The sequence below is a fragment of the Balaenoptera borealis genome (genome assembly GCF_965194805.1).
Source record: "Balaenoptera borealis genome assembly, chromosome: 2".
Lineage (NCBI taxonomy): Eukaryota > Metazoa > Chordata > Mammalia > Artiodactyla > Balaenopteridae > Balaenoptera > Balaenoptera borealis.
Window position 1 is genome coordinate 58,203,533 of NC_138867.1, and position 24,989 is coordinate 58,228,521.

The following is a 24,989-nucleotide window of genomic DNA, read 5'->3' on the forward strand; positions in this document are numbered from 1 at the left end:
TGGGGTGGGAGTGGTGAAGATGTATGGGAACTATCAGTCTTAGAAACGTAAACTGGAGTCAAAATACATTTTCCCTAAGGAGAGAAGTATGGGGAAGAAATAGTCCCTGTTCTTCAAGATGTTACAATCTAGCAAAACCAACACTAAGGCCAAATTTACTGAATATTAACTTTCTCTGTCTTAAGATTGTTCTAAGGACCTTATTATAATATATTCATATCTTTAAGTCTCATCTACCTATTCTAAATCACAGGCGCTATTTTCCCCCCCACAGGCACTATTTTAATCCCCATTTTGTGGATGAGGAAACTGAGGGACAGAGAGTATAAGTAACTAAATCATACAGTTAATAGATGGCTGTATTCAAATCTAGACAGATTGGCTCCAGAGGCCATGCTCTTAACTAATACATTATACTGTTTCTCAAGTAAAGAAAAATAAGAAGCACATATTTTTGATAAGTAAAAAGACAAAACAAACTAATTAAGCACCCCTGACTAGATAAAAGAAAATTCTATAGAAGGGGTCAGAGAAATCACAATCAAATCATGAAAATCAGAGCAAGTTTATGGATGTAGTAGAATTTGGGACAGGCCTTAAAAGACAGGTTGTACTCTATTATAGAAGGAGATGGGGAATGGAGGGAAGAACAGAGGCAAAGACAGTAAAGTACAGGGCACATTCAGAGAGCAACAGTCCATTTTGGCTGGAGTCTAAAAGCACTGTGTAAATGTCCCATACACGTTAACTGTTACCACCTGCTATTAAGTCAGCAAATGGAGGATTATAATAATCTATACGTACAAGATCCACAAAGTTCTCGTTTTAATGAATAATTTCAGTGTCCTTCCTATCAAAACTCTGCCTGGGCTTTTATCAATAGGGACTAATGACCGATTTGAGTTCCCCTCCTGGTAGCATCCATCACTGAGCCATGAAACAGTCAGTGTGTAATAAATACAGTGTTCATGTACTGTAATGGCCTAGAGTGGGAACACCTGGTTTTAAGTCCCAGCCTTGCCCATCATTAGCTATGAAACTGGTGATAACATTTGTCTTAGTATCAGCACTGATATTAAAAAGAAGAACAGAACAGATTTCAAAATACAAACTCTTGCCTGGTTTAAAAAAACAACAACAAACAAACATAACAGGAAATCTGGCATGGAAATGACAGCAGCCAAGACCACTAAAGAGAATTCACATCAAATACTTCTAGCTCCTCAAATGTCCTCTTGCCTAGACCCATGACATCTGGAAATACTCAGGAATTTATTTGCCACTGGCCTCAAAAGTCATGATGCAATCAACTGAAACCTCTGTTCCCACAAATCTCTTCCTGAAGCTTTTGTTTATCTACTCATCTCTCCCTTAAATATTGTACCAGCTCCTGAAAAGATCTCTTAATTACCTTCAAATCAAACCTCCTCAATACAAAACCCTACCAAAATCTCTGTAATAAATATAAGACAATATATTCAGTTATACTTTCTCTCTGCCCTATAGCTATAATTCCTTGTACCATGATTATGACTTCACAGTTATGAAAATAACCAGTAAAAAGATTTTTGGATCAAACGACGCTGTACTGTGGAAAAAACAACTTGGGATATATCTTTTTATAGGAACTATAGGAGTTTTTAGGTTTAATCCGCAAAGAGTTCTGCAGCTATTAGAATAGATCAACTTTAGCCCTCTCCTTCTAAATCCCATGTACATGCAAGGCATCAAAAATATATGTTTTGTGGGCCTTTCAGATAAAGATCATAGGTAAATGTCAAATATATATGGTACAGAAATTAGTTCCCTGGAAAACAAGAGTGAATACCCTACTCTCATACCAAGAAATCTGCTAAAGGTACTTATAAGTAAGACAGTAAATGAAGAAGCCTGCCCCCCAAATCCAGAAGAGAATGAGTGATCCCCTATTCTTTCTGTTGTTTAATTTTACATCTGTTAGTTGTTCTTTTGATATTCATGGTTAAGGTGGCTGAACTTCAATTCTACTATTTAAATAAATAAGGCTCTGAGTGAGAAACTAAACAAAGACCAGAGCCTCATGCTTTCAAAGTCTGAAGCTCCTGGTGATAAAGTCTAGCGTCTGTATCAGTGAGACTGAGAAACAGATTTCAGATATGTAAGGTGCCTTGAGAGGCATCCAAGATCAGCTGCTCGTCTAGGAAGCTGATGTCCAGATAGTTCATTAACTGGTTCCAAGTTACAGATCAAAGTGGGAACTAAACCGGTCCTGAAAACACAGGTCACCTCACTCTTTCCTTCCATCCTGATTTCTTCAGTCTTTTCAGCTCTTTTTTTTTTCCATGACTATGTATTTTTAACTGGTGAACCTCTGTATATGCTAGGTTTTTCTAGGTTTAATTAATTTCATGTCACTTTGTTAGGAGGTATTTAAATATTCACTGAGTATGCTGGTTTACTACCTAGACTGCCTCAGGAAAAAGAACTGGCACAAAGAGACACACTGGTCTAGCTGATGACCCTCTGAACTTCAAGTCAGGCCTTCATCCACAACTAGAGCTTGGACTTGCCACATGGAAACTGCTTAGTCTTCCTAGGTCTTAATTTCACAGATTCTGAAAGTTAGCAGGACTTCAGGGCTTCAGAGATCACCTAGTCTAAAAGTTCCCAACTTGTACCGGGACACCAGGTAGACCCTAATGTAAGTATGTTTTGGCAGTTGTTCTTTCTCCAAAGCTCTGTGGCCAGTTCCTCTCAAACAGTCCAAATGTGGTCAGTAGGCATAAGATGTGATGCAGCAAACTCAGAAATATGTATACGTACAATGAAAAGGCAAGAGAAAAACACACCGCCTTGCTGTCTTCTAAATCTGCTTCCAATTCAATACTTCTATTAAAGTAGACCAGCCTCATTAACTGAGGTTCAATTTTCAGTTCATTTTTGACCTTCCTTGTTTTCTAGCTTTATATTCAACCTGTCACTAATCCTGTTGATTGATTTTTCCTTCTTATGTGCAAAATATTTCTTTCTTCATTTCCACTGTCAACTACCACAGGACAGGCCTTTTATCACCTTAAGTACAGATAATAAATTTCCCTCCCACACTTACCTCCTTCAATCCAAAATTTACTCTATTAATCTTCCTGAAATAGTTTTATGATATACATTTCTCAAGAATCTACTGATGACTAACAATCTTAAGGATCTTTAAAAAAATTTTTTTTTGAATAACTAATATCTCCAGGCCTTGACGGACATAATCTTTTTGTAATGGATATTATTTCACATGTATGCAGTGCGTCAGGAGTTCCTAGAGGTGAAATTATTGGGTCAAAGGGTATGTGCGTTCATAATTTTGATAGATGTTGCCAAAGTTCTCTCTACAGAAGTTGTACCACTATATATATATCTACTAGCAATGCATGATGCTGCCAGCATTCTATTCCCTCTATAATCTGCCCACCTTATTTCCCACGACTCCCTGGTAGGCCCCTGTCAATCCCCATAAGGTCAGTTCTCACCCCACTCTATTAGCCCCCCCATACTGCTTGCTGCATCTTGAACACTCACTCCCATTTCTTCTACTCATCCAATCTTCAAGGCTGTCTCAAGTTCTGCCTCTTTTATGAATGTTTGCTGATAATGACATCAACCCCTCTTCCAGCCTGCCCAAAGCATGTTTTCTCAGAAACACCATTTTGTTACATATCGTCAATTTACCTATTTATTATATCCAAGATTTCTGTTGATGTTGAATTGTTTCACATATCTAGTTATCCCCAGCCAATTTATAATCTTTTTGATTGTAGTGATTCATATCCTTCCTTTGAACACACCACAGTTCTGGCAAATTAAAAAATACGTCTCTTAAACCTTCTATTGGCTTTGGAAATTCCCTTTTAAACAGAGCTGAGAATCATTTGTCTTACAGACTTGAAATCTGAAATTCTGTCAGGATAGTTTAAATTTGTCTTCAATGGAAAAAGAATGATTACTGACTTTCACATAATCAACATCGCTTCATATCCTATAAGATCCTTCTTACCATCTTATTTCTAAATATATACTAGATACTCAATACATATTTCTGGAATTGATCTTGCTCCTTATTTCTCTATTATTAATAATATATGTATGCATGTATGTGTGTACATACACACAAAGTGATTCTAAAATTGATATGGAATGCAAAGGACCTAGACTAGGTAAAACGACTTTGGAAAAGAACAACAAAGTTGGAAGACTCACACTACCTAATTTTAAGATTTATTATAAAACTACAGCCGTAAAGATAGTGTAGTACTGGCATCAAGAGAGGCAATGGAACAGAGATCAATGGAACAAAACAGTTCAGAAAGAGACTCACTTGTCTATAAACAACTGGTTTTCAACAAAGATTCAAAGGTAATTCAGTGCAGAAAGAAAAGTCTTTTCAACAAATGGTGCTGACACGACTAGGTATTCTTAATGCCAGAAATTTAACTTGGACCCTTACCTCATACCATATTAAAAAAAAATAACTTAAAATGGATCATAAGACCTAACTGTGAAACCTAAAACTATAAAAATTCCTAAACAAAACATAGGAGAAAAATCTTTGTGGTGTTGGGTTAAGCAAAGATTTCTCAGTTGACACCAAAGGCATGATTCATAAAAGAAAAAATTAACAAACTGGACTTCCATCAAAAATAAAAACTGCTCTTTGAAAAACACTGTTAAGTGAATAAAAAGATAAAGAAGATTACGAGAGAAAAAGTTCTCAAAACTCAATAATAAGAAAACAAGCAACTCAATAAAAGAAAAATGGGCCGAAGATTTAAACAGATACTTCCCCAAGGAGTTATATGGCTGGCAAATAAGCACGTGAAAAGATGCTCAACATCATTAATTATCAGGCAAATACAAATTAAAACCACAGTGAGAGTGAGATACCATTAAACACATGTTATCATGGCCAACTCTGTTGGCAAAACTATGGAGCACTGGAACCGCTGGTGGGCCTGTACAATGGTATAACCCCTCTGGAATGTATACCTACTACATGCTCCAGCCATTCCACTGCTAGATATTTACCCCAAAGAAATGAAAGCTTACGTCTCTACAAAGACTTGTAAATGGATGTCTGTAGCAGCATGGACTGCTCTGGCCTCCGAGGATAAGGGCCTTCAGGGACCCATTCATTATGCCAGAGGAATACGAGAGTATCTAAGGTGTGAGATCACTCTGGGCAAGTTGGGTGGAATGTTAGAACCATAGCCAAGAAAACACCCTTGAAGGTTACCCCTACACTCCTCCTACGACCAGGCTCCAGGCTGAAATAACAAGACCAGCGGGAGAGAAGTGCAAAGTCAGAAGGAGTGGAGCCTCCATGGGTCTCTGGCAGGGCGTGGTGATGTTCGTGACAATCTGCTATCCCCTCATGCAGAGCCATTAACAGTACCTCTCTCCCAGGCCTGTGGTAAGGATTAGCAAATAAGAACTAAATAAAGCGCCTGGCAATATTAAAGTATGAAAGTGTTTTTCTAAAAAATGCTCTAAGACTCATTTACCGCCCCCCTTGGGCTCTTTGCTCTTTCCTTAATAATGTTCAAACATAATGAGACTTGGCAGTATGCTAACAGAAAAATTTTAAATTACATTTTAGTGCTGTAAAACACAATCTCTATGCCCTCAAAGAAAAATGATCACTGCTTAAACTCATGAAGTGTTCCCTCCTAGTAAACTCCCACTTTCCCCTCTTCCTACAGGCAGAAATGGATTCTTATAACATAGGCCTGGGGTAACGCGCTCACCTTCTAAGGAACCATGTGGATATTTTTGCTTATTGAAAAATGAAGCTATTTTGGTCCTTCCTTTTTAACCACTGCGCCACCAGGGAAGCCATTGGTCCTTCCTTTTTAAGGCTGGCTGCCAACCCGGGACCTGGAGACGTGCAGGCTGCCATCTGCCTCGCCCCAGCTGTTCCTGACCCGCCATCCGTCTCCAACCAGGGACACTTGGTATCTGCCAGGTCAGTTAAGCCACGGATGAAAGATGCCTGAGGCCAAGGTACAGCGTGGATGACTCTGTTGGCAACACACAGCCTGTCACACAACCTTAACTTCCTCTCATTAGTGGGTGGCACGCCACTCTCCATGGCAACACAGAGAGCTGTATTCTGAGAAAAACAGACCTTCTCATGGAGCTCTGCCACAATCTTTTCTTATTGTATGACAAGTAATTCAGCATTCCCCACATTTTTGCTAATAACCAAAAGGCTACCTTTTAAAAAGTGTATATTCTTAAAATAGAGAGAATATGTTATATAGACATTAGAAATTTCTATCACTTATCCTTAGGAATGACCATTTAGGATGCAGATTAAATTATCAGTTCAAATTATTGATGCTCTAATAGTAAAAGGAGCAAGTTTAATTTCATGCATCTCTTAACTGCCACGGTCCCAAAATGATTTGAAAGTCTAAATAAGCCTTTAAAAATGCAATTTGCAAACATCCTCAGTGAAGAAGGAATTTTTATGGCTTGGGTTTGCATTCTATTAATGCACTAATCCAATACTAATACAGCCACTGTTAAAGCTTGTTATAAACCATGAAAATAACAGCTTTTACTGATGCCACAATTTCACTGATGACATGCAGTTTTATCTCCTGAAAGGGAGACAGAGAGCCTGCCTGAGGGCTCACGTGTCTGCATGTGGGCAGCACACATCAACCTGGAGAGTCCTGAGCTCAGAACTACTGACTAGGTGGTCCAGAAAAGACACGCTCTCCAAAAAATAATAAATGAAAATTCTAGATAAACTCACTATACAATAACATTGACCTCCAGCAGACAGATCACAAAAAGAGATCTACTGTGGAGAAAAAGCTAAGATCATGGTTCTTAGGAAACAAACAACAACCCACAGACTATAAGAAATATAAGGGATTTCCTCTTATCCCTTAATTTTAATTTCCTCCTGCTTTACCACACTCTAGACTGTACTTTCCATGGAATTCCTTCTGCCTCAGTTTTCTTAAAAATAAATTGTAGCCCCATCTGAAATCCTTATCGATATTACCTTGCACTGGGGAAGCACTGTCTTGGTCTTTCTAGCACTGCTCCACTGTTCACATTCATCCTCATGGCTTCCCTTCTCAGCGCAGGACAGGCAGTGGCTTACACACACACACTCTATGTTGGGTCTGCTCAGTTAATCTCCATGCCTTAGTCTCTGCGTCGGTAAAATCAAGATGCAAACTGGATTCTTAGCAACACTATAAATTGATAGTAAGGCAAAGGTAAGAAATCTTTTTTCTTCAAAAGCCAATGAGAGGGCATGTGGGTAAGCAGAAATCAATCCTTTGGCAAGGAAAAAAAAATTGGTCGCTCAATTCCTTTTAAAACTAAAGTGGGACGTATAAAAACTCTTTTTAACAAATGTTAAGCATGAATCAGCAGTCAACTTCTCACGCTCACCAATCACTGAGCAGCCTCTTCCTCTTAGCTGCCGTTAGCTGTGCTGTGCTCTTACCTTCATCTTCTGTGCCACCAAACCTCTGCTGCTACTGCAGGGGGAACACCGTGGCTTCTCCCCTCGCCAACCGGGGGCTGGAGTGGGGAGGGGCGTGATGATACCAAACTCGAGCAGCGGTGCTCCTACCCAACAGCCTCCCAGCACTAGTCTCCTGATGGACGGCATCTCAGGGCCTGTCCGAATCTCACTTCTCGCCAAACCTCTTCCTGCTCCAGTGGGGAGACAAGAGACTGGCTGTATCTAAGTTCTCATTTGGATAACAGAACACATATCAACCATATGCCTGTCTTACTCTATGAGGTCTAACCTAAAATAAAAGAAAGCCTTCTTTGTACGAAGAAAAACAAAGAACTAGAAAACTTCAAGAGGCCTGGGGTAAGAAGCAGGAATAAGCCTAAGCAAAAGGCCTTCACGGTGAGGTTTATAACATTTTTTTGCAGCATGAACTCGCGGGCAGTCTGATGGCACATTCTCGAATAATGTTTTAAATGCACAGGATAACAAAGGAGACCAATTATAGTGAAATAGAATTATCAAAACATTAAAAAATCCTTGAGATATGGTCACATGTGCTTCTCCATTAATGTACGAGACAACACTAGCCAGCAGTAGTTTAATTATAAATGCAATTTCTAAGCAGTGATGAGCATAATTTGCCAAGATAGCTGCAACAAATGTAATGAGATATAAAAAAAAATCAATGATTTTTATTGGTGAGAAAGACACAGACACTGCTAACAGTACTGTGATCTGTTGCCTATATTCACGATTGAAGGCAATGCTAAATACTGAGAGGTGAGTGAAAATAAAAATGTAATTTTATTCTCATCGAAGTTCACAGAACCCCCTGAATTCTCTCCACCACCCCGATACACAAAGCAGGTGGAGGCACAGCTTTTCTGGCTGAAGCAGAAGCAGAGGGCTGGTGGCAGGACCGTCTGGCCTCTCCCTCACATCCTATTCCTCCCCAAGCCACGCACCAGAGGCCCCTTGAGGAACCAGCTCGAGGGCTTCTTGGAAGACAGTTTGCAAACCACTCATAAAGTGATCTATTATTCAGCCTGCTGAGAGTATCCCTGCAATAGCGTGCCTGTGCCTATTTTCCTAACCTCCCAGCCATATCTATACACAGTTTATGAAGTCCCTGGCTCACGTCCTTCTTATCTTGCTTTATTTATTTTTTATTTGTTTTTTTTATTCTCTTATTTTAATCATGTTTTATTTTGTTACAGCCCAACAGTTCTTAGCAGGCTTTGCTCTCTTATTTCTTAGCTTTCATATTTTGTTTATTTTACTTCAATTTAGCCTTTTTACTGTTGTAATCACTTTTACTCTTGGTTTGCTGTAGAGTATTATCAGGTTTTTAAAGAAAATTTCTTTATTGTCAACCTATATGATTATAGGTATTATAATGCTGATGCCCCCAAACTTTTAAACCTGTGTACTTCAGGAGATTCAAAGGCTGACAGTCTTTCCTGGAATGAGAGGATGACAACACACTGGCATGTGCCGGAAGCACCCTGAACTGCTTACTTGTTCACCTGACTCGACGGCAGATGCTCAGCTAGCTCTCCACTGATCACTCCACGTTTCCAAACTTCTTCGGCTCTAATAGCCTTTACATAATCACTGGGGAGATCTGATCACTAGAAGATGAGAGGATTTGGCGATTACATTCTGCTTGCAGAGCCTGGTCTCTACAGACTGAGGCAGGGAAAGATTTGCGCCACTGACAGAGGTGGCAGCCAAAGTCCTGTTGTGGGCCTTCCCCTCAAAGACAGTACTGCCTGGGGAATGAGAAATTCTCCAGGCAGGCCAGCAAGAAGCTATTAGTTGCAGGATTAATGAATTGCTCCTATATTTCCGTATCTTACACCTGTGATTGTAAGTTTACTCCGAGATGTCTAAAGTCATCCCATGTGGAAATGTTAGGCATTGCAACCATGAGCGCTGAAGACCTAACTGGTGGAAATCCCAGAGGCCCTTGGTGTCCTCAGGATTAACATTCTTGATTTCAATTAAAGCAGGGAAACCCCAAGAGTTCATAACTTAACCTGTAATTCTGCTGAGGCATTACTATGTTTTGTATATCCTCTAAGGCTGGAAAGCAGGAGTTGATTCTTGGCTGATGAACAAATACTGGCCAGCCTCCATCATCTACCCCGATGCAGCTTTATGGTGCTGTATTTGGTCTCACACACATACAACAGTAATCTCATGAAGTCATAAAAACGTTTCTTTCTTAAAAAAAAAAAAATCTCAGAAAAAGAGAGCTAATTTTCTTGGCAATGGAAGGGAGGAGAAAGAACGGAAATAAAGAGTGATAAGTCATGGTTAGAACACTAGTTTTGATTAAGCAAAGGATGGGGAATGTCAAATTAAACAATGCCTCAGATTTAAGATGGACAAGAGTCTTCTATATGACCTATATGAAAACAGGGAGATTTTATGAAACTTTCAATAAGACTCCAGGCCTCACAAAACTGGACATGATATGAAGAATTAATCACAGAATGTCTTTCGGTAGGACTTAAATTTCTCAGTTAAACTTCAATGCATGAAGACAGGGAGAGTGTCTAACTTTTTCATCACTATATGCCCAGCACCTTGGACAAATTCTGGGCACACAATAGGTGCTCAGTAAATACATACTGAATATTGAATTGCTCAAATCAATTATATGCTACAGAGGTACAAGTAAATTTGGGACATATTTCTTCTAAGACTATAGCACTGTGTCCTACAGGATGGAATTCTAAAAAATAGTTCCTATTTATAAATTGGAACTATTTTCTGCATTTTCCCATGAACAAAGCAAACAAAGGTGCCAGCCCAAATACACCTTTCACCACTGGCAAAAATAACTACCAAAGGAGCCTTACGGTGCCAAAGAACCACTAAAGGAAGGCAGGGCTTGCTCCCATCAAGGAATCCATTTATGTTTATCTTAATGAAGGGTAGGAGGGCACTTGCAATTATGATTTCAGCACCTAGAATTTAAACTTAGGACACTGTTAAAGACAATCTTAGATTTAAAATAATTTTTTTTTTAAGGTTTGGAATCTTACCTACTTGAGATTTGTATTTAAACAGAAAACACCAAAACAATGGTAGACTCTACCCAATTCAGGAAGAAAAAGAAGAAGCCTTATTACTAGTTAGCAATATCACATACAAGAAAATTAGATATGTTTTCCCTAATATAAAGAAAGCTTTAAAAAAAAATATACCCAGATGGAAATAACTGAAAACTCTCTTGATCAAAACAAAGTTAAGGGACTTCCCTGATGGCACAGTGGATAAGACTCCACGCTCCCAGTGCAGGGGGCCCAGGTTCAATCCCTGGTCAGGGAACTAGATCCCACATGAATGCCACAACTAAGAGTTTGCATGGCACAACTAAGGAGCTCACGTGCACAACTAAGGAGCTGGTGAGTCACAACTAAAGAGCCTGCCTGCAGCAACTAAGGAGCTGGCAAGCCGCAACTAAGGAGTCCACGAGCCGCAACTAAGGAGCTCACCTGCCGCAACTAAATAAATAAATAAATATTTAAAAAAAAAACAAAAAAAACAAAGATCGAATGGGAAATTCTAACACAATGTTTACTGGAAACATTTTAAATTTCAGTCTGAGTCTTTTTTTGCAGCCTAGGAATTGGAACAAATCATAAATCTGGTTTTTAAAATCACAATAACGAATCACAATAAAAAGTCAGTTGTAAGGTATCATTTTGACAGGTATTTGATAGATGAAAAATCAACTATAAGAATAAATCATAATCTATTTGATCAATCCTTTATTTAATGAACTTTAGGTTATTCCAGTTTTTACTGCTATAGACGGTGCTGTACTGAACATACTTCTTTGTACACAGGGGCGAGTGTAGCTGTAGTTCAGTGGGATTGTTCCCAGTTGTGAGAAAGAATGAAGTAAATGTAGTAATGTAGAAAAAGTTTTAAAATACAGTGTTAATTGAAAATAGGAGCTGAACAGTACTTAAAGAGTGTGTTTCCACCTAAATAAAAAAGGGAGGAAAAAGATAAACAGACATATATTTTTTTCTCCTGTCAGACTAACAAAAATCCAGAAGTGTGAAAATACCTCTGTTGGCCAAGCTGTAGAAACAGGTCTCTTTCATACACTGCTGGTGGGAATGTAAATTGGTAAGACCCCAGTGGAAAGCGATTTGGCAACAGCTATTGAAATTAAATATGTATATGTATATATATATATACATGTGTATTATTATATTTACATATGTATTAAATATACATACTTATGAGAACTATGTGCAAAATTACCTATGTAAAAGGTTATTAATTATTGCATTGTGCATCATACAAAAAGAGAGCACAAACAACCTAAAGGCCCTACAATAGGGAACTGGTTTAAATAATATATTCATAGTATGGAATATGATACAGTTATAAAAAATGTCTAATCTCTCTATACACTGATATGGAAAGATCTCCAAAGCACAAACTTAAAAAGCAAGGAGCTGAACATTATATACAGTACTTACCACCTTTTGTGTTAAAAAAGGATGTGAAACAAGAGAATATATAGTCAAATGAAATAGAAAACTTACTTGTACAGGTAATACTCTGCATGGTCTATCTCTTCTCGAGATGAAATGTTGTCCACAAACTAAAAGACAAAAAAAGAAACCTTTGGTTGAATATAAATTATGCCATATATTGAGCCTAAGTCACACACTGACCTTAAAAATAAAACACCCATTTTATCAGAACAGTGTTCATGTAGTGTGGTTCCATCCTCAAAACCACTCTATGTTAATGCCAACAAAGAATCTACAATGGCCTCTCTTTTTCTATATGTAGAACAACCTTGGTTAGAAAAACTGTTTAAAAACTAAACGTTAACCTTGCTCAGAACAAGAGAGAGCTCCTCTTAGTGTATTTATAATTAGTCACTGGTATTTCCCATTATCTTTAAACCCTGATATTTTCTCTATGTTCCAAACTCCAAATACATGGGAACACATAGTTGAAAGGATGAAGACTCTAGTGGCTGAAAAAACATGGCCCAAGAGAGGAAAAATCTAAATTTAGAGAACTCAGTCTTATAACCATTTTTCCTATCTGATTTGGTTCTGCTACAGACCAGTCAACCTGTGATTCTTCTACCAGCAAAGTCTCCCCTCGAACCACAAACTCCTTCAGTGTGCTCAACTCTAAACCAGAGAAACAAACAGAAAAGACTCTTCTAAGGAGGAATTCTACTCTAAAGTAAAGACTCAGAGGCAAAAAGGATGAAGTAGAAGATAATGGATGTAATGAATATAATTAAAACCTCGGGAAGAGGGAGAGAAAAGTAAAGAGGGGGAGACTTAATGGATCTCCCCCTTTTTAGGACTTATGGACTTGGTTTAGAAATCTCATTAAGGGGCAGATAAAATATGGTTCAAACACAGGACCTGAACTTGAGAACTAGCTCTCCTGACTGCATGCTGTGTGGCATAAACAGACGGCACGGCCCCTCTGGAACTTAGTTGCTCCCTCTGCATAAACAGAATAAAGGCACCTGCACTGAAGAGGACGAGGCTCCAACGAGAAAGTGTACGTGAAAGCTCTTTAAACTCTTAAGTGCTGCCTAAACAAACACCAGGCATTATGGCATACAGAGATTTTATACATCATGTAAGGGATGAACCAGTGGTCTTTCAGTTCTCCTCCAATATGAAAATGATAAGTCTATAAAATTTAGGTTATAACCTAGCTAAACGGTTCCCCTACTAAAAGGAAAATATCAAGGAGCAGAAAGAAAGGACTCAGACTAAAAAGGATGATGGTTTCTCTACTTTTCTTCTTCTAGATTTAAGTCTCTTGAATTTTATGGTGCCATTAATTTCTACAAAGAGCTTTCACATCTAAGATCTCAATTTAGCATCACATCAGTCCTATGAGGAAAATACTATTGTCCCCATACTGAATATGAGGAAATTGAGAGGGGCCCACTTGCCCAATGTCATAAAGCAAATTCATTAAGACAAGATAAGATCTATTTAAGGGAGGCAACAGAAAAGAACTTCAATGTCCCAGAGATCTGGGTTTGAAGCCCAATTTTTCCACCTATGAACTGTGTGAACTTGGGAAAGTCATCAAGCATCCTGAGTCTTGCATGCAAAATGGAGATAGCAATGCTTACCTCATATGGCCGCTATGAGAATAGCAAGATAATGTATGTTAAGAAACTAGTACAACAAGGTGATCAGTAATGGTTACTCTCAAGTCCTATTCCTGACTCCTAGCCTAATATTATTCTCCCATCCATTGCTCTGTAGCAGTTTAACATTAATACCCATTCTTTTACAGACTTTCTCAACTACCAAAATTACTTCCAATATTAACAAGTAAATACTATCACTTTGAAGGGTATATCAACTTAAAAAAAAAAATCATGATACCAAATCCTGGAAAAATTAAAATAAACCAGATACACAACAGTAATCACTGACACTGGAGTCTGGTAAATTTATTACCTTTTATTTCAGTCAAAGAAATTTGCTACTTCATCATAAAATATCTATTAGCAACTACAAAAACATACCATACTCTGGAAAAATATATCCTATGAAAGATAGTCTTTATTTACAGAGCCTCATGTATATAAAGTGGCTTTCTTGCCTTCTTTCTCTTTCTTTATATTTAAGTTTTCTTACCCGTGATATTGTTAAAGAACTAACGGGCAGCTTTCTCTCATATGTTTTATCCATTAAAGATGCCAGATCAGCTGTGAAGACAAAGAAGAAAAAAGAACCTTGTCAAATATACATATTTCTTAAGAAAAATGTAACAGATACAACTCCTGCCAGCTGGCTGTCAACATTATGAAGTCAGTATTAAAACAGATGCTCTTTCTTGCTCTTTTTTGAAATTATTTTTGTATAAATTAAAGAGGATAGAGAAATATTAGTATAATTTTCTTAAAGAATTTACTTGATGCAGAAAGGATTATTTTAAAAGTCCTAGCATAGATTTAGCTTTAAAAAATGGATCAGTAAAATATCTCTGGAAGGAGACACAAGAAAGTGTTATTATTGACAGACTCCAGGGAAAGGAGGGCCAAGATGGTAGGGCGGCAAGAAAAGGAAACTCTTCATTGCTTACACATTTATTCCTTTTGCATTTTGAACCAGGTAAATATATTAGCTGTTCAAAAATGTTTTAAGTTGGAACTTATTAAATTACTTTTATACATTCCCTGAACGAATCACAGGGGCCAGGCATTCTGGTTATAATGAATGATTTTCAGCCTGAACTATTCCTATTCTGATTCCTTTTACCAGAACATCCGTACAAATACTTGGTATTCCTGAGATTACACTGTTATCTCAGAGTCTAAAAAGCTCTGGAATAACAGGCAACATACCCCTCAAAATAATTATTTCATACCTTCTCATTGCTTCTAGAACTTACAATGTGTGTCTTTCCCCGTCTCTGCTCACTCTCACTCTCAGCTCATGATTTTGTGTCTTATTTCCCTAAGTATAAAATAGAAGCAATCATGGGAACTTTATCCTCCTACCATCAGGTCTACCAGGCTACCAGCATCTGTATCCATATACCCTTCCTCCTATTTTTTTTTTTTAAACAAAGGATGAACTTTATTAAACAAACAAAAAACAAAAATGACAAAAATTTCCTCTGACCTCCTATCTCCCTCCAGCTCCTTCTCCTTTGCTCTGCTCCCGTCAGCAGCAAGACTCCACAACAGAGTCAGCCCCAATACAACTGCCACCACTTCCTTAGTTCCATCCTCCCGTGAACTGACTCAAATCACATTTTGGTTTCCATCACTCTACTGACACCAAAGGCCACCTCTACTTTGTTAAATCCAGTGGTTAATTCTTCATCCTCATCGTACCTCTCCTCTCACTAACAATTAATAGAGTTGAGCATTCTGTTCTTCATGAAATGCTCTTTTCTCTCTTTTTGGGTTCCTTTGCAGGGTCTCCTCTTCTTGACTTCTTCATGTTGACGTGCCCTAAGTCTGAGGAGCAGACTCTTCACCATCTGCTCGGTCTCTGGGTATCTCCTTCTCTCCCTCCCAGAGCTTTAATCATCATCTACAGACTACTGACTCCACACATATATGCCTACCCTGACTTCTTCTTGTGACTCCAAACTTGTATTTCCAACTACATGGGTGACATCTCTATGTGGGTGTCTAATAGGTCTCTTAACATTACATGTCCTCTTAATTCTCTAACCTTCCACTCCAAACCTGCTTTTCTCCAAACCTTTCGCATCTCAGTAAATGGCCCCTAAGTTAACTGGCTTACTCAGGCCAAAAACTAAGGCGTCATCCCTGATCCCATTCTTTCTCACTCTCTGTAAGCATATGTCAGCAAATCATATACGCTCTAGATCTGAAATATAAATATATATATATAAATAAATCAGATCCTATCATTTTCTTTTCTCAACCAGCCAATAGCTACCTATCACACTTGGAATAAAATCCAAAATATTTTCTATGATCTATAAATGCCTATATACGCTGGTCTGTGTTTCGTTTTTTGTTTTTTCTCTTTTACACTTAGAAGTAAAAACCATGAAGGATTTAATTCACTGATATATTCTCAGTTCCTAGAAAAGTTCTATAAAAGGCACTCAATAAATACCTAAAGAAATAAATAAAAGGAATAAAGCAAGGGAGGGAGAGAGGGAGGGGAGAAAGAGAGGGAGGAAGGAAAAAGAAATGCAGTTATCTCTTGGTGTCCACATAGGATTGGTTCCAGGACCCACTGTGGATACCAAAATCCACAGATGCTCAAGTTCCATAGCTGGCTCTCCGCATCCGTGGATTCAACCAACTGCATCATGTAGTGCTGTGTGGAAAAAAATCCACATATAAGTGGACCTACAAAGTTCAAATCCACATTGTTCATGGGTCAACTCTAACTGGAGTTCCAAGTTTTTTTTTACTCCCTGGTGGAAGAAATTAGTATTAAGCAAAATGGCAACAGGTAATCAATTGACAAGTATTTGTTAAAGACCTATTGCTGTGCACTTAACCGATATTTTTCTCTTTTCTTTCTCTGGGATAATGCTCTCGATGAGCTACCAGGGGAAAGGAACTTTGCAAAACCACTAAAACCTGATATGATATAAAAGTAACTACTTTTCTTATGACTATGTTAAAGGGGTTGGTACCATGTGATTTAAAAATTTTAAAACACATACACATATACAAAGAAGTCCCTAAAACCTCTTCATACTAAGGCAAATTAATATTGTTAAATCTAACTGCTCACAGAATGATATTAAACAGCATTCCCATGATACCAAATCTTTATGATCTCTTCATAATAGAGGCTCTTGTGTTGAGATGATAGGCAATATAAAGAATTAACTAACCCTTTACTCAAAATTTAAATTTTAACTAAAAAAATGCAGGATCAGGATCTACTGGCCTAATTAAAATGACCTCCATTTCCTCATGGGTTTCATATAGTACACAGCATATAACTAAACACTGGATTGAGCAGGCTTCTGTAGTGTGATAAGTCAAGATTCCATTTTAATCTTTTACACCAAGATATCCTCAGTCAAGTAAAATCGGCTGGGGCCCCAAAAAGGGCAACAGCTGCAGAGCCAGCATCTGATGAATAATATTTGCATATTATAAGTCAGAGAAAGGTTTGCTGCTAAATATAATATGCAACCAATCACCTCACATGATAGCACTAGCGTGATGAATGATGCAGAAAACTGCGCGGAGCAGGGATGGCCAAGAAAGCTGGGGCAGCTGCAGCCTGCAGAGGGCCAGCGCCACAGGCTTCTGGACCATGGTTTCAGCAGTCAAAATCACTCTTCATGTTTCAGTGAGGGGCCAGCAGATGCCCAGTTTTATTCAAAGGGATGAGCCAAAGAAGATGCTTTCTTGCCTGTCACTCAGCTCCCTCAGGAATATACATGGCAGCGGACGGTCATGGTCAGCAAAGACTATAAAGGAAAATGGGTCTGAAATTTGAATTCTTCATTAACAAAACTTAAAGCTGTATAGACAACGTGGAAGTATGTCCAGAAAATGAAATGTATAGTAGTATAAAAATGTTCTTTTTGTTTGAAGAAAACAATACCATTGATAATCTAAGGACATAAAGGATTTTCCTGAGGACCCCGCACTATTCGAAGTATAGGAGTGTAATCCTGGTTAAGGATCTGAACCCCTAAGAGGCTTTAAGACTTTAAAATGTCACATTCCTAGGCTTCACACCCAGAGGGCAATTCTAATTCCATAGGTTTGAAGTGAGACCATGGAAACATAAATTTTTAAACAAAAGCCCCAGGAGATTGTGATGTAGCCTGGCAAGCACTCAAGTGAGTTAGTTTGAGAACTACCACAGAGGGAACACAAAAAGGATGTTGCTCCTAAGTTCAAGATGATATTAAACTGAATTCCATCTCAGCAATAAGGTGGACTAAATAGCTTTTAAAAAATTCCCCCTACTATAAAAACAAAACACCTAAATAAAATGTTAAAAAAAATTTCAAATATATGACTGAGCTTTCAAGAAGACAGATGTAATTGTCAGCGGCTAAAGGCAGGATGGGAGCACAAACCTTGAGTGTTTAAGGGACTACTAAGGGTAGCAGTCACCTGAGAGCATCTGCAGGGCCGCAGGGACACAGAGCTGTGGTTTTAATGACTTACAGGGAACAGAAGATACAACCAAGGCCTCTGTAAGGTAGGAAGCTGTTTCAGAGATCCTAGGTAAAGCCAGAGCTGCCTAAGGCTACACCTGTAGTGAAGGTGAACTCGAAAGTAATGCACCCTGCAAAGGGAAAACAGCAAGGACATTGTCCCCTGAGGGTTCTAAACCACAAAGTCAGCCCTCACACCTCTGAGGCTCTAATTATACTTCCTATGTCATACAAGATACACCAACTTGAGAACTATGTTTTAAGTGGTTTAAAGAGTTGATTTTACTACATAAAATTGTAGGAAATACATACTAATCTATGATGACAGAAAATATCAGAGGTTTCCTGGGAATGTGGGAAGGTGGGCAGGAAGAAGAGCAAAGGACTACAAAGAAGTAGGAGAACATGTGGGGGGCGGGTGACAGATATGCTTCTTATTTTGATTGTAGTAATGATTTCATGGACATATACACACGTACTTATGTCAAGACTTGTCAAATTGTACACTTTAAATAAGTGCGGTATATTCTATGTAAATAATACGTCAACAAAGCTGTAAAAAAGAAATTCGATGAATAAGTTAAAGAGCAGGTAAGACACAGGTGAGGTGAGAATTAGCAACCTGAAAGATCTAAAAGAAATTACAAGAAACTAGAAGACAGCAGCAAAGATAGATAAAAATGAAAAGTATAAAAAAGGAGTTAAGAGATACAGAAAATAGAATAGTAAGGTCTAAAATACATTTAATTGAATTTCCCAAAGAAGTGAATAAAGAGAATGGGGAGAGGTGATATATGATGAGCTAATTGCTAAGCATTTTTTAGAACTGATAAAAGATATCCATTTTCAGATTCAGGAAACACAAAAATCCTCAAGTCAATTAAGTAAAATTAAGCCCACACCATGATATATTACACTTAAACTGAAGAATAAGAGGACTTTAAAAGTAGCCAGAAAGTAAAGATAGATTACTTACAAAGGAAAAACAACTATACCAACAGGTGTTTTCTCACTGGAAACAACAGAAAACAGTAGAATAACATGTTGGGAGTAAATACAATCAAAATAGAATTACATATCTAGCAAAATTATCTTTTAAGATTAATGGAAAAATAAAGACACTTAAAAACTGAAAGAATTTATTAGCAACAAATACTCACTAAAGGAACTTTTTACAAGTTGTGTTTTTTAGAAGACGTGTTTTTGGAAGAAGGAAGATGATCCTTTAAAGAAGACTTGAAATGCTAGAAAGAATGGTAAGTAAATAATATTAATTCAATTTGGGGGGAAGTTGTTTAAAATAATAATGTCTTATGTGTGTATGTGTGTTTTAAAGGATAAAACTTTAATATTAGACAATAACACATGGCTGGGGGTTATGTGACTGGACTAAAGGACAGCAGAGTGTGAATAACACTAGAATTTAAGGTAAATATGCATGCTAGAAGTTATGCAGCAACCATCTAAAAGATGTAGATTTAGAATGGTAAAACCCACCATTCTGAAAGAGTAGAAATAGAGGATACAATTTCTAGGGGGGAAGGAAATGTAAAAAACAAAAACACCACAACCAATCCAAAAGAAGATACAAAAGAAAGAATAAAGAAAGATGGGACAAATCACAAAATATGGTAGAAACAAATCCAAATAAATCAACAATCATAAAATGACAATGTAAATAAACTAAACTTTCCGTTACAAAGACGATTTCCAGATTGGTTTTAAAAATACATAATCCAGCTATATAAACCATATGAACATATGAAGAGTTGAAAATAACTGTATGAAAAATGTACTAAGCAAAAAGTAGCCTGAAGAAAGCTGGTATAGCTATATTAATATCAGACACAATAGATTTAAAGCAAAAAGAATTCGTTTTTCAGATTAGGTGGGTCATTACATAATGACCAAAAATTCATTTTTCCAGGAAGATAATTGGTGTGCACCAAAGTAACACAGCTTCAAAGTATATAAAATTCTGAGAAAGAAAATGATAATCTCCTCAATGATCACAAAATCTATAGTAGAGATGTGCTAGGAAAGAAGCCTCTTATAAAGGAGGGTGGTCTCTGGGTCAAAGTTATGATGAGGAAGGTCTCTGAAGGAATGATGGATCCTCTACTGAACCCTGGGAGCTTTAGGTGAGAAATTATTAGATGGTTTCAGTTTTTCATGATTTCTATGTAACTGTACATCACTGTTACCCATTCAGTCAACACTAAGTTCTTTCTGGGCATATGCGTACCTTACCTAATTTATGTAATTCTTTAAGAACTAGATACAAGTTATTACTGTACTTCCTAGAAGAAGTGATCTGGAAAACACAGGCTGAAACTCTGTTTTTGTTTCAGGGATAGATGACCTATAACATGTATGGAAATAATAGAAGGAATTAGGAAAAATTAACCTAAGAACCATTTGAATATAGATATTTAGCTTCCCTTCTATTTGTCTTTCTGTCACCAGAAGCTTTAAAATAATAAAGAAAAAAATGTCAAGGCAAGCTTCATATACATGTATACTAAGACTAAAGGAGGAGGATGTGCACAGGCCAGACCCATCTCTAGAACTGCCAGCAGACAGTAAATATGAAACCTAGTGAATGAATACATGTCACAGACATGCAACTAGGAAAGCAGGCCTCAGAAAATCTCCATCAAGCTTCAAGAGCAGGATGTGAAAAACCAATGCAACAAGCCAAAGGCCTCCACAGCTGAAATGACACAGTAAACCTACACCTCAGCTAATAAGTGTCCAGCTAATGAAAGATGACCACAGTGCTCAGTTTCAGCCTCAATGCAAAAAAAAAAGAAACAAAAAAGCAGTAACTAAAACTGAAAGGTATCCCTTACTTTTTGATTATTTATAAAATGAAAAATCAGAAATAAAATATTTAATTCAGTAGGGCTCAGGAACTAATTCAGTTCAAGTCACCTAGTCCCTTGCCCCTGGCAGGGTAACCCAAGCAAACTTCTCATGGAACGCAGGGAACTTCCCCCATGAGGCCTGCCTTCCTACCAGCACCCTACCCAGTTCCCCAGAATGGTTTTCTCCTGAATCCTATTCACTGTGGGCCCTAATCTGTAACAGCTGCTAACCGGCTAATGCCGCTAACTTTCACCCTGTATCTCTCCAGTAGATCTGCGTGGCTAATGCAGGAATTTCAGAGACAATGCTTTAATTCAGTGTTTATTTTAACCAAAGGGAAGCCCAGTACAGAAACAGTCTAAAATTGAAATCTTCTGATTTGAGTTGGAAAGCTCAAGAATTCCCAGGGCTCTACAAAGCCTAGCTGGAGAACTACGGCTCTTTCAATAAAATATCAACTGCAATGAATTAAAATGTCTGGAATACTTAAGTCCATGAGTTCATAATATTAGAAAAAAAAAAATTAAAACCCTCACTGATAACCTTTGGAGGATGGTAGGAGGTCAATTTATTATTTTCGAAGCTGCCTCTTCCATACAAACTATAACTCAGGATAACTGAACCGCTGATGAAAGGAAATTCTTTCACAAAAATTTTCTGGGTAATTAATGAGAGAAATGACAGAATTAAAACAGCAACATTTTGCAGCTCCTAATGAAAAAATGGATCTAAGCAATGATCACGAATGGCCTTTAACATCACAGTGACAACCAAATGCTGTGTGTCTCTTGACAACAGTAAACAACACTTCCTATAAAGTACTCATGCCAAAAGAAAAAACAAAAATACCCTGAATCTGATCAAGGCTTCCTCTCTAATTGCCAGTTTTATAGGACATATGGAAGGTAGAGGAACATGTTAAACACCACCATAAGGATGAAAACAGCAAATCTAGAATGTGGGAAACTACAAGACAAAAGAGAACTGTTTTCTTCAACAAACAGACTGCCAAGACAGAAAGAGAAACCTATAGATTAAAATCATCTCAACATATTACAATGTATGGACTTTATCTGGATCCCATTTCAACAAACTGTAAATTAAAAAGAAATTTATAAGACATTTGAGGAAATGTGAACATTGAGGAAATATTTAATGATGTTAAGGAATTACTAATTTTTAGATATGAGAATGGTATTATAGTTACGTTTTTAAAAAAACCTTATCTATAGAGATACGTATCAAAATATATATAAAATGATCAGATGACAAGAATTTGTTAAAATGTAATCTGGTGATGAGGTAGGGTTTGATGAAACAAGACTGGCAGGGAATTGAAAACCATTGAAGCTGGGTGACAGACCATGGGGGTTCATTATACTATTCTCTCTACCTTTGTATGTTTCCATAAAAAAGATTTAAAAAGATGCAAAATAAGGGGGGAACATAACCAACCGTGTTGTATGGACCTTATGCGCATAACCATTAAAAAAAATCTACCAGAGTATCAGGGAAATTTGAACACTGACTTGATATTTCATATTTAAATGATTATTAATATTTTAGATGTGATAACAGTATTAAAAATATCCTTATCTTTTAGAGGTATATACTGAAATATTTATGGGTAAAATGATATACTGTCTGGGATCTGCCTCAAAATCATCCAAAGGATCAGGATGGGGAAATAAGCAGAAGTAGAGATGAAGATTGGCCAGGAGCTGATAATTGTTGAAGCCAGGTGATGGGTAAAGAAGATTCCTCATACCATTCACTCTACTTTTGTATGTTTTACATTTTCCATTATAAAACATTAAAAAAATAATAATAATAACCTACAGTGCTATAAGTCAGAATAATGGTTACTTTTGAAGAGGGTAATGGGAGCCACAATAAGGGCTTCTGGAGTGGTAGGAACATTCTATTACACAGGTTTGTTTACTTTGTGATAATTCATCAATCTGTACATTATGATTTGCGCACTTTTCAGTATATTATACTGCAATCAAAAATATTTTTTAAAAGGAAGAGATCCACTACTTCAATGCAAGAGAAGACACTAAGGTAGAATTACAGGTACTACAGCAATCACTAAGAAAGTTTAGTGAGCAGAAAGGCAAGAGGATACTGTATGGCCCTAAGCAAATGCTGGGATCTGGTCTCATTTTTCCCATCTCTTAAGGGAAATAGCAGCTGCCTCGGCTGCTGTTGTGGAGCATTAAACGGAACAGTGTGTGTGAAAGTGCTTAGCACAGACCCGGGGCACACTGCTAGCAGTGAACAAAAGCTGTCTGGACTTTTATGTCAGAGGACGCAGCCTGCATTCATGGCCCGCTTGCCCTCTAGACTGCAACGTACGTATACTGCACTCGTGGTGTTCATCTAGACCTCCGTAGTAATAAATTACTCTCAGACGGGGAGTTGGGTAGACACCCATCAGCCCTCCCCCAAGGCTCTAACAGAAAACCGCTAATGAGACTGAACAGAGGAGGCACCGCAGCTGCACGACCATCCGAGAGAACCCAGCAGGTCTCCTCCGCAGTATTCGGCATGGAGGCAAAACCACTTCAGACCAGGGAAGCCCACGCCCACGCCCAGGCACCGTCCCTCCAGAGCCGCGATCCACTCCACCCCACTCCACGCCCTCCAATGGGGACGCGCGGAGTAAAAGCCTCATATCGCCCCCTCCTCCCTCCCCCAATCAGCAAGCCCGCACCAGATCACAGCGCCCAATCACATTGCTCCACATGCCGAGGGCAGCCCTCCGCGCACGCGCGCACAGGGAGGCTTCCCAAGGCCAGCGCCCAAACGCCGGGCTCCACGGGCTGCGCGCGTCTCCGCAGAGGCCACACTGCCACCTACTGCCCGATCATCGGCATGTAGCCCCAGGCGTACTACCTGATTCTCCGGGCCCATAGCCCAGACCAAAGGCTCAGATAAGAATTAGGGAAAACATGCAGTAATATCACGTATGAACGCAAGTTTTAATTACATTCTCTTACACAGAAGAAAAAAAATATTGTCTCTAACAGCCTCTTTTTCTTCCAAGCAGTTTGAGTTTCAAAACCTCATCTCACCTCACAATCTAATGTTTTATATAGGAGTAAAATCAAGGGGCCTAGGGACTTGTTCCTTTCACATATTTCTGGAGCACCGACTATATGTCAGGGTATTACCTGGGGCGGGCATTATCATCCCTAATTTATAGGTATAGGAACCGAGTTAAGGGACATAGTTTCTGAAAGCTGGCAGAGCTGGGGTTCACAGCCAGCTGTCTTCCCCTCCAAGTGCAGACTCTTCACCACATCACACTGCATAATGAAGGTACAAAGTGCTGTAAGAATACAGGATGAGGAAAAATCAACTGACTCGATAGGGACTCAGGATGTACAGAGAGGATCATTGGCAGGGTGGTATTCAGTACATGGTAGCGGGTACGTACTGCTTTTCTAAGTGCATTAATCTTAACAGAGAGGAGACAGTTACCTCCATGTGATATTTATTCACTGCAGACTATAAATGCTTATTCTTTGGCAAACAGCATCTGCTCACTCAGGAATCCATGACAGTTTTCCCTAGGTTTGTCTCCGAATAACAGAGATGACCCATACCAAGGCACCAAATATAATGGTCTTGTTTCCTAATTTTCCCTTCCTACCTAGGAAAGTGTTAACAATAGCTTATATGAAATTCTTCGTTCTCGTTTCTGCACTTCCATAGCACTTTTCTTATAATTCACACATGGCACATCAGAACAAGCTCTGCAATGTAATTAACTGAGCCCACTGTGCTTTCATCACTAGAACAGTGGTTCCCAAAAGGAGTACCAAAAGGCCCTCAAGGGCATTTTAGAATATATAGGGGTATCTTTCTGACTGTCTAGATGACTGCAGGGCATTACCGGCACTTGGTAGAAGACAGGAAAATTACATAACCTGCAATGCCTAAA

At 38.3% G+C, this 24,989-nt stretch overlaps 1 protein-coding gene across 1 annotated transcript in view; it reads right to left on the reverse strand.

The window, feature by feature from the left end:
* The window catches only part of MRPS27 (mitochondrial ribosomal protein S27), an 89,150-nt gene that overhangs the window by 56,541 nt on the left and 7,620 nt on the right, over positions 1–24,989 (reverse strand). The window contains exons 3-4 of the mRNA XM_082374004.1: positions 14,182–14,252; positions 12,088–12,146 (exon numbers count right to left, since the gene is read on the reverse strand). Of these exons, the coding sequence (XP_082230130.1) occupies positions 12,088–12,146; positions 14,182–14,252 (130 nt within the window). The remainder of the gene's footprint in view (positions 1–12,087; positions 12,147–14,181; positions 14,253–24,989) is intronic.